The sequence below is a fragment of the Berghia stephanieae genome, chromosome 2, assembly GCF_034508935.2.
Source record: "Berghia stephanieae isolate SIO BIC M18660-M18661 chromosome 2, UCSD_Bste_1.3, whole genome shotgun sequence".
NCBI classification, from domain to species: domain Eukaryota; kingdom Metazoa; phylum Mollusca; class Gastropoda; order Nudibranchia; family Aeolidiidae; genus Berghia; species Berghia stephanieae.
In genome coordinates this window covers 89,264,685-89,277,245 of record NC_088361.1, presented here as the reverse complement: position 1 = coordinate 89,277,245, position 12,561 = coordinate 89,264,685, and the positions used below count along the sequence as shown (strand labels likewise).

The following is a 12,561-nucleotide window of genomic DNA, read 5'->3' as shown; positions in this document are numbered from 1 at the left end:
AAAGCGATGTCATACCACAGACCAGATAGCAGCACACCGGTATTATAGCCAAATTATCGGAATGAATTAGATAGACTGGAAAATGAGTTTATAGCCACTGAAGACATTCTTATTCCAACTGGCTTTCTTTTGATTATGTGTATAATTAGCGTTGTTCGTGTACCGTGTTAGGGCTTAATCGATGTTATGCGCCCACAGCCCTCCTGATGAAGGGATATTTGGCGCACTATAAATCTATACCATTATTATTATTATTATTATTATTATTATTATTATTATTATTATTATTATTATTATTATTATTATTATTATTATTATTATTATTATTATTAATATTCAACGACATTAACGTCTATTCATCTATGGTGGAGATTTTTTTTTTTTGTTTTTTTTTTTTTGTTTTTTAATTTCAAAACACTTAGAAGTTTGTATTTCTTATAATTTAAATTTTAAATTCACTTTTCAGTTTCAGGATCTTATTCATCCCGACATAGATAGTATGCGCATGGGTAATAAGCTCACAACATTGTCATCCGGAAATATAAAGAACCAACACACACAACTGTGTAACCGTGAACTTTTATAGTCTGGATAACACAGCTAAGTGAGAATTACTCATAAACGTGGATGGCAAAAAACAATAACAAAGACCCGAGTGACGGGTCAACTTCATTCTATCTATAACATCGCTTTGAGACGCTCTCTCTCTCTCTCTTTCTTTCTCTCTCTCTTTCTCTCTCTCTCTCTCTCTCTCTCTCTCTCCCTCTTTCTCTCTCTCTCCCACATAACAATAACAAAGGCATGAGTGACGTCATCTGCATACTATATATATATATATATATATATATATAATATATATATATATATATGTGTGTGTGTGTGTGTGTGTGAGAGAGAGAGAGTCACACCCCACTAAATAAATAGAAGGGAAGAGAAAAATAAATCCCTTTATGCTCGTGGTAATTATAGCTACACCCCATAATTATTTGTGACACATCGCGTCAACTTGGTATTATGAAGGAACGATCAAAACAAAGAAGATGAGTTTACAGTAAAACACATACATATTGGACTAGATTCCTGACCTCCCATAGCGGACAGGGAGGTACACACTGTGTCTTCTATTCCCTTATATCTGTTTTCCAACATGCTTTCTGTCTTTGTCTTGGAATGAGATTACTTGGTTTTGTCCTGGCCCTGGCCGAAGTCCTAGCTGGGAGGGAAACAGTCAAATGCATAGTTATTGTTTTGGGAGATGATATTTTTTTCCTTGTAAATCATCTCTCTGTCATGTATTATTATATTTGTTATTTTCAATGTATAATGTAAGCATTTGAGTGTATTCCTCTTTGTTGGATTTTGTGCTTGTGTCTGGATGATTTGTTTGTTTGTTTGTTGCTTTAGGTCTCTTCCAACACAATTGAGGTTATATGAGAGACCGCTGAAACAAAAAAAAAACAAGCAATCTAACAAAAATAGTACAAATGTAAATCAAAATCATAACCTAAAGATATCATAAGCTAAATTTTAAATAACCAAGAACAAACAGGCAGAAGATTTACAGAAAAAGAAAATCCCCTGTCAAAAATACAGTCACAAACCAAAGAAGCAGGATAGGCTAGTAAAGAGAAGAAGAAACGACATCACTATCGGATCGTACACCCATGCGAACATCATAGGTATACGATTCAAGGGTGATGCTCCCATCCAACCACCCGCGTGTCTGGATGAGACTTATTGGTGATCTCAAACTAAGTACATTGGTGGAATGCTCTTGGAATCTACATCTGATCCCTATTTGTTCCCAGTTCCCCCTTGTCTTACTTTTTCTTGGATGCTTTAATTGTAATTCTAGAACTTTTTACTATACCATTTTCTTCATTTTTACTGGCGCTGATATAACCTTAATGTGTTGCAAGCGCCGTAAAACCCTTAAACAAACAGATTGACAGTATTTTTTATATATATTATGAAAAGCTTGAAAACAAAAGGCACTCTCATAAACTTATATATAAGTAATTTATTATTTCAACTCAAAGTGAATACACTATGCTTAAAATTCAATGAGGTTCACCCCGACACTGTACCGTTTTTAGACGATTGGTCACATATTTAATAACATGCATCGTTCAAAACCAGGTATAAAATAATAACGAAACGAAAACGTAGGAAATATACAATGTTTATATCATAAAATAATACAATGATAACAATAATAATAATAATAATATAATAATAATAATAATAATAATAATAATAATAATAATAATAATAATAATAATAATAATAATAATAATAATAATAATAATAATAATACGTATGTATGTACATCATTACGATAACAAACAAGGACATATTATTATTATGATTATTATTATTGTTTTGTATTACGGGGTGATCTTACTGATAAGACATTGACTAGTAGGGGGTAATTTGCCGCGCTCTGAAAAAAAAGGGTTTTTAAATTTTGGCTAGAAAACTCGTCCTTCAAATATCGATCGATTGAAATGACCCTCATCTTGGCAACAAAAAAACCCCCTCTCAAACCTGGGACCTCGCGAAGTCTCAGGTTTGATAGCTTTTGCCAAGATGTTGGTCATTTTGATCGATCGATATTTGAAGGATGAGTTTTATGGCCAAAATTTTGAAAACGTTTTTTTTTTTAAAAGTAGGTACGGCAGTAATCTCCATTGCTGTAATCTTTGTTTATATTATACAAAAGAAAGACATAAACATGCCATATTTGTTGGGGTCAAAGTGACCTTTCTATTTGTTCATTGTCTTCTATCGAGTAATCAGATTCTGCTCAGGTTTAGAGTTCAATCAAGTGCTGGCTGATGATGCACCTCAACAGACACTCTGCGGTTTTGTGATCTTGTGGTATTGAGACTGTGCATTTAGCTAAACTATTCAAAACATCCGCCAGCCGGATATAACGTACCAACACACAAAACTATGTGTAACATTGAACGTTTATAGTCTGATTGATAGAATTTAGTGAGAAGTAATCATAAAAATGACTGGCTTAAAAACAATCGATAAGAAATGGCTGAGGAAAGTCAATTTCGTTCCTTCTATTATGACATATGCCTTCGGACCAGAAGGACCCTGGTTCGAGTCCCGTTCTAGGCGGCGCAAAGTTGAGTCTTTGAAAAACACCCTTTACTCACATATTTACTTTACGTATTCAGGTGTAATATGAATACCAAGCCTTAACACCGTTCTCTGTTGAAACCCCCCCCCCCCCCCCCCAAAAAAAAAAAAAAAAAAAAAAAAAAACCAACAAAAAACAGAACGAACTGTAGCATTGCTTTAAACGCATAATGTCTCGTTCTAAATGTTAAGGGTTACTGTTGGCTAGGGACTCACGGTAAAACGCTTTGAGCACGTTTAACCCTCTCCTTACCACCTACAGCAATATTTGTTACGACGCAATATACCTATATCTTTTCTTATTCAGATTTATTTTGTACATCACAATTATCTTTGTTTAATCAATAAGAACATAAAGTTGTTTTTAGAGAGATTGTTTGAGTTTAAAAAAGTCAATTTTTCTGCTGGATAAGCCTGCCATTTTGGGAAAATACTGAAAATGGTCGGTAAGGAGAGAGTTAAAGAAAATTGCTCTATATAAATGCTCGTGCTGAAGTAAGTATGTTGGGTCAAACCAACGTTACCTTCACCCTTTCCCTTCCTTTTTCCTCTTCCTACCCCAACCCCTTCCGGTCCGCCTCATTGTACCCAAGCGACGTGCGCTTATTTGTAGGTCTGATAACCCAATTCCTTATGGGCTCATTGTTGTCATGGAAATCTAAAAAAAAAAACTGAAGGCAACATAGTGTCCATTACAACAACGCTAAACTAGGCCCATAACTCCGTTCGGATGTCAGACCTGCATATATATATATGTATACGGCGTTCCCAAGCATATTCAACGCCTTGCATGCAACACGTAATCGAAATTGAAACTACACGACAAGATAATCAATCAAGACAGCAGCACAAACACGATATCAGCATACAGCGTTCCTAGTCCACATAATAATATAGCAATTAGTCGGTATCTAATTCAACAAAAAAAGTGTAATAATATTAGATAAACTTTAAAATTTCACAACTGTTACAGTGAATGACATAATCAGTCGGATGGTGAAAAGTTTTGAATTGAGATATTGCCAAGTTTAGTTAGAAGGTCAATTTTGATCAAAAATGAGTTCTTGTCATAAACGATTAAATCAACCCTTTTTGTATATTTTGGAGAAATATCTAAGTTTAATTTCACTTTTAGATATAAGGTTTACAGCTAGTCAAGTTGAACAAGTATGAAATATGAGAAAATCTGCTGGATACCTTTCCCAAAACATCTGACCATACCTTCATGAAACATCACCCGAGTTACTTCAAATAAAGATTAAACTGCTCTGGGGAGCATATTCTTTCAGAAAATGCAAATCCAAAATTTTCGCCTTCCGAATGATTATGTCATGCACTGACACATAATTTGATTGATTTACATAACAGTAAGTTTAAGTATGACGTAAAACGAACACAATCACCACTTTCCAGAATATGAAGAAGAAAGCCAGTAATCCTTCCGAGTCGTGAGGCCCACAGAGACATACTGCCGTACTCACTCTGAAGTGCGGTAATGCAGTCTTGTGGTATGCCACTCGCTTTTGGATCGGAAAGTCCTGGGTTCGAGCCTCGCTCGGCGCATAGTTTAGTCCTTGGAAAGGGCTCTTTACTCACATTCTGTCCGAAAAAAATTGTAATATCGCTTAACAGGCGTCATGTATCGTCCTACATGTTAAGTGTTGCTATTGGCCAGGGACCCCTTGTAAAGCGCTATGAGCACGTGTAGTTGGTATTGCGCTATAGAAAAGCTCAATTTTTAAAAAGAAACTCATTAATTTTTGTTTTTGTTTTTGCCAGAAATCTCGTCGTTCAAATCAATATCGATTGTTGAAATGACCACTCATCTTGTCAAAAGCTCTCAAACCTTGGACTTCAAGGTCGTCCCAAGTGTGAGAGTTTTTGACAAGAGGAGAGTCATTTTGATCGATTGATATTTGAGGATAAAAAATTTCGCGGCGATGGGGGCTCGAACCCACGACCTTACTGATACGACAACTCCGCCCGGCCGTGAGAGGGACGCTAGCAGCCGATGCCATCCACCACTCCATTAAAAAAAAAAGTGGTTTCAAACGCAGTGTCTGTCCTGATTCCTCTCCCGACTTCTTGAGGTCAAGGGTTCAAGACACACGAAGTTTGTTTACAAGCCAGCAGTAATGCTAAAGTTCTATTCTCAACACAAACATAATATAACATAGAGACGATTGAGACATTGAGTAAGCTCCGATATTGGGGTTGAATATTATTTCAGAAGAATTAATAACTTTTCATTAGCACTTTCTACTCGCAATCATTTTCTGTTATTATTAACATACATAAGTGCCTGCTGCACTCAGTTTTCTGAATTGATATTTGAGGGACGAGTTTCCTGGCCAACATTTTTAAAATGTGTTTTTTTTCAGCGTACGGCAGCAAAGTTTATGCAGTGTTAAACGAACAGTAGCAATTTTGCTTGCTACACTCTGGATCGGATGCTAGTCTAACAAACCAAGCTATCTAATCACCGATGGGTAGAGAGCGGTATCAGAAAAAAAGACTGCATCTCGGATCGATGCTATTTCCTTTGCTTGTGAGGCGAGTTCTCTAACAGCTGAGCTAATTGATCCCCCACCCCCTCTCATTTTCAGATCAAATCTGAGCTCTCCCCCCGGTCAGCGTGATAAATTATATATCATGGTTTTACTGTCACACTCCGAATAAAACATATTTAAAATGGTCAGAATATTCGTCCTTCAAATATCGTCCGCGAAGTCCCAGGTTTGAAAGTTTTTGGCAAGATGAGAGTCGTTTTAATCGATCGATATTTGAAGGACGAGTTTCTGTCCAAAATTATAAATGCATATTTTTCCAGAGTATGACAGAGAAGACCTCCGCGTGATAAATTTTATATTATGATATATAGTAATAATGATGACATCATCATAACAATAATAATCATGATGCTTATGAGAATATCAATAACGATTTTCAAGGTCGGAATATATAATGATGATGATAATGATGGCATGACAATGATGAAGTTCTTGAAATTGATAATAACGATGATGATCAGGATGGCGTTGATGATTATGATAATGATGATGATACTGTTGATGATGATGATGATGATGATGATGATGATGATGATGATGATGATGATGATGATCATGATCATGATGATGATGATGATGCCGGGGTGTGGTGATGGTGAAGATGATGATGGTGATGAAGATAATAATAATAATAATAATAATAATAATAATAATAATAATAATAATAATAATAATAATAATAATAATAATAATAATAATAATACGTAATATGATGATGATGATGATGATGATGATGATGATGATGATGATGATGATGATGATGATGATAATGATGTTGACGATGATGATGATGATGATGATGATAATGATGATTATAGTTATGATAATAGCGATGGTTGTGGTGATGCTTTAATGCTTTATAATACCTCCATCTCAAATTCAAATCGTTTAAGCATCGCATGCAATAATTATAACAACAAAAGTAAACAAGGGATCATTAGTAACAAATGCTACATATAATTGGTAAAGGAAGATAACATTAAGGTCTGCACCATTCAATGCTGATCATTTGGCTTGACTTTAAAGCTCTCATCTATCATTTGGGATCTCTGTGACAAGCACATTTCATCCAAAGGCACTCTCTACTCTAAATCACTCGTCTTTTTACAAGGTCTAAAATTAGCACCTCTTAGTTTCAATCATGCGTTATTAAAAACGTTAACAATTATATACATTTATAAAGCGCGTTTCCTCAGTTTCACCATGCTCAATAGGGCTGAAAAGTCGTCACGTCACACTTTCTACTTTTCCGGTTCCAAAATCCGTGGAAGTGTGTATATCACCAGTCCTTCGGAAGACTAATAAAGAATTGAATAATAAGGCGGCATAACTATTTTAGTGGTAGGATGTATGGGTAGATTCATAGGATACGGGACGTAAAAGAGCGAGGATGGATGATCTTTATTGACGACCAGCATATTATATTTAGACTAGAAAATAAGATGCCATCACTCTGAAACTAGAAGATCAATTACACAAGGTATGTATCCAGTCCTCCGGAAGAGTGGTTTTACATTTCAAATGAGATTGAACCAGTTTTTTTGACATCACACTTTTGTTCCCCATTTGATCAAACATTCCACGCGATACAAATCATCTTTTTGGCTACTTCGTAACGTACGTCCATTTGTTCAATAATTAATTACATACTTATAAAGCCGGAACTAGAGTTTTGTTATCACTGTCACTCATCCAATCATTGATCACACTCATCATTCTGTGATAACATTCGAATTTTCTTTAGTACGATATCAATTTTTTCCACATGAAACATAGTCAAACTTTTAAAAAAGTTGTTGCAAAAAAACAAACAAACAAACAAACCCAACAAATCCAGTGATCTATAAATTCCAGTGATCATTTAGTGGATAAACAAAATTCAAACACAACAAAGAAGACCTATTTCAGAAATAAGTTTGGTTACTTCTATTTCATTTTGTGTGGCTTTGTGGCTTTGTGGTCTTGTGCTACGGCTCTCGGGTTTTTAACATGCGTGTCAGTGATTCGAGTCGTCCCGCTGTGGACAGCGAAAAGTTGAGTTGTTGGAAAAAGCTCACATTCTCTCTCCGTACTCAGGTGTAAAACGAATAACTGACCGATAACACCTGTGTCCTTGACGAAAAAAATAATAATTATAGCAGCCCCTTACAGGGCACCATCCATCGTCCTAGATGTTAGCTTCACTCTTAGCTTGGGACCCATTGTAAAGATCTGGAATAAAAAGTGTATATGAAACAGTGCCAGGTAGAAAAAACAATCTTTAAAAATCAGACTGCCTGGACATTGAACCTGCCTTGTCTGGACCTGTTTCATATAACCTTTTCAAATCTTTATCTTACACTATTAGCGCCTGCTCCCTAATTCGTTACTTTGACCCATTATAAAGCGCATTTAGTGGATATTGCACTATATAAAAACTCGAGATTGTATTTTTGACTCAACAAGAATTTCACAGTCACTGTGTAAATCTAAGTTAAATAAAGAAAGGTAAAGGTAGTCAATAATTTCATTAACGTATTTCCTCTCGTCAAGTACTCATTTCTGTTTCACATTTCCACGAGTAATTGAATAACTAATATATTTAATGGATTTGTGGTTACACATATAGCAGGCAATGAATACTGTAATTTGTAATAATTAGTGAGTCAATGAAAATCCAGACAAAGAACAACAATTCCCTTCACTTTAGGTTCATTTCAAATTGCAATCACACACACTCACGGCGCTTGAACACAATAGATATCAGAAGCTGTTCATTCACTCATCCTGCCTTTACTGAGCCATGCTCTTCACGATAAGAAATATAGGATGAAAGAGATGTGCTAGAAACAAATGCGGAGAAATTTCAAAACTTGTACGAGTGAGGGTCTAACCTGGAACCAAGGTGCAGATCATCATTTGCCTGGCAGAGTTGGAGGGAAAAAATTACCTATTCTCTCTTTTCTCTCTGTCCTATTCTTTGTCTCTGTCTCTCTGTTGTTGTCTCCTTCTCTCTCTCTCTCTCTCTTTCTGTTTGTCTCTGTCCCTCTCTATCCCCCCCCCCCCTCTCTGTCTCTGCCAAGCTGATGAAGCTCTACCAACTTGGTCTCGGATCCAACTTGCAACGAGTTTCCACTGGGTTTATTTCTGGCATTTCGTAACAACCTCTATTGCGTATCTACATCGACACAAGTGTGGACTCGTTTCATCCTCCAATTTCATGTCCTTCATACTTCATCCCTCCACATTGCCTCCCTTGATTTTCTATAACTCGAATTCGAAGGAGCACCAGGGTTAGCGTTTGTTTTGTCATACGGACCGGTGGTGGGGTGAAAGTCCACCGTCCGTCTATGTCCATTCACTCCGTTTGTCATTGGGTTTGTGTGGATTCTGCCCCCGGATGGATAATACTGGTGATGGGGGTGCTGTTGTTGTTGTTGCTGCAGTTGTTGCTGATGATGCTGTTGATGTGGTTGCCGTTGTTGTTGTTGTTGTTGTTGATGGTGTTGTTGTTGTTGATGTTGTCGTTGTTGTTGTTGCTGTTGCTGTTGGTGGTGCAGTTGCTGTTGTTGTTGGTGCAATTGCTGTTGTTGTTGTTGTTGCTGCTGCTCCTGCTGTTGTTGATGGACTTGCTGTGGTTGGTGCAGTTGCTGTTGATGGTGATATTGATAAGGAAATCCCCCACCATTCATGGCAATCGGATTCGCTTTACGAGGTTTTTTCACCACAGCATATTCATCGTCATTGACACAGTAATGGTAATCATCCTTGGGGCGTATTTCAGGCGTGAACAGAGGCTGGTTGTCTTCCGCAACGACGAAGTTTTGCTGCTCACCATTGCCATGATCAGATAGGGACTTAGGGGGCCGGGACAATGAATTCGGATTACTGTAATGGCCTCCAAATTGATCTAAGTCGTCATCATCGTCATCGCCATCATCAGCATAGTCGTCATTAGCATTTGCTGACTGATAATCATCCTGCTTCGTTCCCTTTTCGGGCAATTCATAGTAATCGTACTTGGACACAGATCGGGCATGGCCGTTGGGAGCGCTAGTGGCGTTGTTTGTGTTTGCGTTTATGTTTGCGTTGTGTGATGATGCGAATGAATTTAATTGAAAAGAGTCGAGGAAATCTTTGAATCCGCTATCTCTCTTGGGTGGCAGGAAGGAAGAAAATCCACTTCCAATGCTGGTACGGTTTTCTAATTCTTCCTGGTCTGGTACTGGGTCACGGTGAACAGTGGCAACCACCTGTGTGTGAAAGAAAAAATAAATAAACGTCTTTTATGAAAAGTCTTTGTGATCACTTCGATTATCATTCTTAGAGCCACTATTTATCTAACTGTTAAAGGGATCTTCAACGAACAGGAAAAAAAGAGTAAATAAACATTCCCCATTCGCCCCCTGTTTCAAACTCTATCTCTCTCCGCTCTCTCTCTCTCTCTCCGCTCTTTCTCTCTCTCTCTCCGCTCTCTCTCTCTCTCTCTCCGCTCTCTCTCTCTCTCTCTCTCTCTCTCTCTCTCTTTCTTCTCTTTTTCTTCTCTCTCTCTCTCTCTGTGTGTGTTTCACATAAGCAAATACACACACACACACACACTCATTTAAACAATCTGTCATTAAAGCACACACACACACACACACACACTTATTGCCTCTCTTTCTCTATCTCTCTCTCTCTCTCTCTCTCTCTCTCTCTTTCTATCTCTCTCTCTATCTCTGTGCAACTTGACTAGAACTGCTTTGACAACTGATTTATGATGCCTCATCACTTAACATTTTCACTCTTTATGTTCAACCAGATTTCTATTCTGGAACCCATTTTATATCATCCAGGACTAAAAAAGGGCTCTACAAAATCTTACTTGATCAGAGCGGTGATTAGTCTGGGGGGTGGCAGGCTCCATTGGTTCGGTCAGACTGTTCTGATGGAAGACGTTCAATGCTGTGTCGTCATATCTTTTCCAGAGAATTACGCTTTCGCTGCTGTCTGTGTATTTATTCTTGGGGGACATTCTGTGGTATCTGTGAGGGGGAATAGATAGAGTGAATATGACGTCACACAGGTCTTTGTTATTGCTTTTTACAATTCACGTTTATGAGTAATTCTCACTAAACTGTATTAACCAGACTATAAACGTTCAAGGTTACACATATTTTTGTGTGCTGGTCCGTCATACTTCCGGATGGCAATGTTGTGAGATTCTTAGCCAAGAAAGGTTTAAATATTTTTAAAGACCTCAAAAAGTGTGTATGAACGTAGCCATCGGTAATTTATAGCCTGACACTAGAACCCTTTAAGACTGATAGTTTGACGTCATTATTAAGGTTTGTGACGTTTCTGGTGAGTTGTCGTTGGTAGAGATCAAGGTAACAAGTGATTCCATTGGTTGACCTATTGAATACAACTCACGATTTGTTTTCTTTTGTGGCCAAAGACTTGTCTTTTGACGTCATTTTTGGTCAGTGTTAGGCTATAAGTTAACATTGGCTACGGTGTCAGGCTATACGTTAACGATGGCTACGGTGTCAAGCTATATGTTAACGATGGCTACGGTGTCAGGCTATATGTTAACGATGGCTACGGTGTCAGGCTATAAGTTGACGATGGCTACGGTGTCAAGCTATATGTTAACGATGGCTACGGTGTCAGGCTATATGTTAACGATGGCTACGGTGTCAGGCTATATGTTAACGATGGCTACGGTGTCAGGCTATATGTTAACGATGGCTACGGTGTCAGGCAATATGTTAACGATGGCTACGGTGTCAGGCTATATGTTAACGATGGCTACGGTATGAAGCAGTGCCGACTGTCGAGGCAGGCTGATCTTTTGGGGACAGTTTATTTTCTTGCGTTTTTCTTTCTTGCTTTGTCTGGTACTGTTTCATCCACATTTTTCCTGATCTTTGGCTTACTCCAATGCCTGCTTCCTAACTTGATATTTTCATAAACATATTTCTCTTTGACTTATATTTCAGCCCTTGGTTGAAAAATAACAATGAGAGGTCTGATTTTGACCTGTTTGAAAGTACTGAGCTTTGAGATCGACCTTTTGAGTTTATTTTTCCAAATAGTTTTTGGTATAATTTATGATTGCTACACTTTAACACACACACACACACACACACACACACACACACAAATAGTTTTTGGTATAATTTATGATTGATGCACTTTAAAACACACACACACACACACACACACACAAATAGTTTTTGGTATAATTTATTATTGATGCACTTTAAAACACACATACACAAATAGTTTTTGGTATAATTTATGATTGCTTTAAAACATTTTCTGTTAAAACATTTTTTTTCAATGCCGAACACTAAAATTATCATAAGATAATCAGGACCAGACAACCTAGCCAGGCTTCTATAATATATATAGTGTCACTACAACCCAATCCACGATGGAATAACACCTGCGGACAGCTTGAATTTAATCGGTGGATTATAATATATTATGTAGATTACCTAGTAGGTGCCTGCATTCCACGGCTTGATGGCTTATTAAAAATGGATATTATTATTGCAAAACGGGACACTTCCCAAGGTTAAACAATTCACATCGATCTCTCGGCAATAGGATCATAATTTTCTATTTATTGATATTGTAATTTTTATTTTCTATAATTAATTCTTTTGTTACCCCCCCCCCCCCCCCACTCCACCCCTCCTCCTTTTTTTATTTGGAAGAGGCTGAGCCGTCATGTACTTATTAACAGGTCTGATAACCCAAATTGTTATGGTCTCATTGTTGTAATTGGAAATACTCTTAAACAGACGCAAAATATTTTCCTTTACAATACCTATCTATACTCATTTAGAACAATGTCTCATTGGAAAATATT

At 37.2% G+C, this 12,561-nt stretch overlaps 1 protein-coding gene across 8 annotated transcripts in view; it reads right to left on the bottom strand.

The window, feature by feature from the left end:
• Positions 1 to 8,681: 8,681 nt before the first annotated feature.
• LOC144965777 (uncharacterized) overlaps positions 8,682 to 12,561 on the bottom strand; it is a 97,351-nt gene continuing 93,471 nt past the window's right edge. For all 8 annotated transcript variants that reach the window (XM_078901476.1, XM_078901471.1, XM_078901474.1 and 5 more), the window contains exons 9-10: positions 10,567 to 10,726; positions 8,682 to 9,955 (exon numbers count right to left, since the gene is read on the bottom strand). In XM_078901476.1, the coding sequence (XP_078757602.1) occupies positions 8,930 to 9,955; positions 10,567 to 10,726 (1,186 nt within the window). In that variant the 3' untranslated portion in view covers positions 8,682 to 8,929. The remainder of the gene's footprint in view (positions 9,956 to 10,566; positions 10,727 to 12,561) is intronic.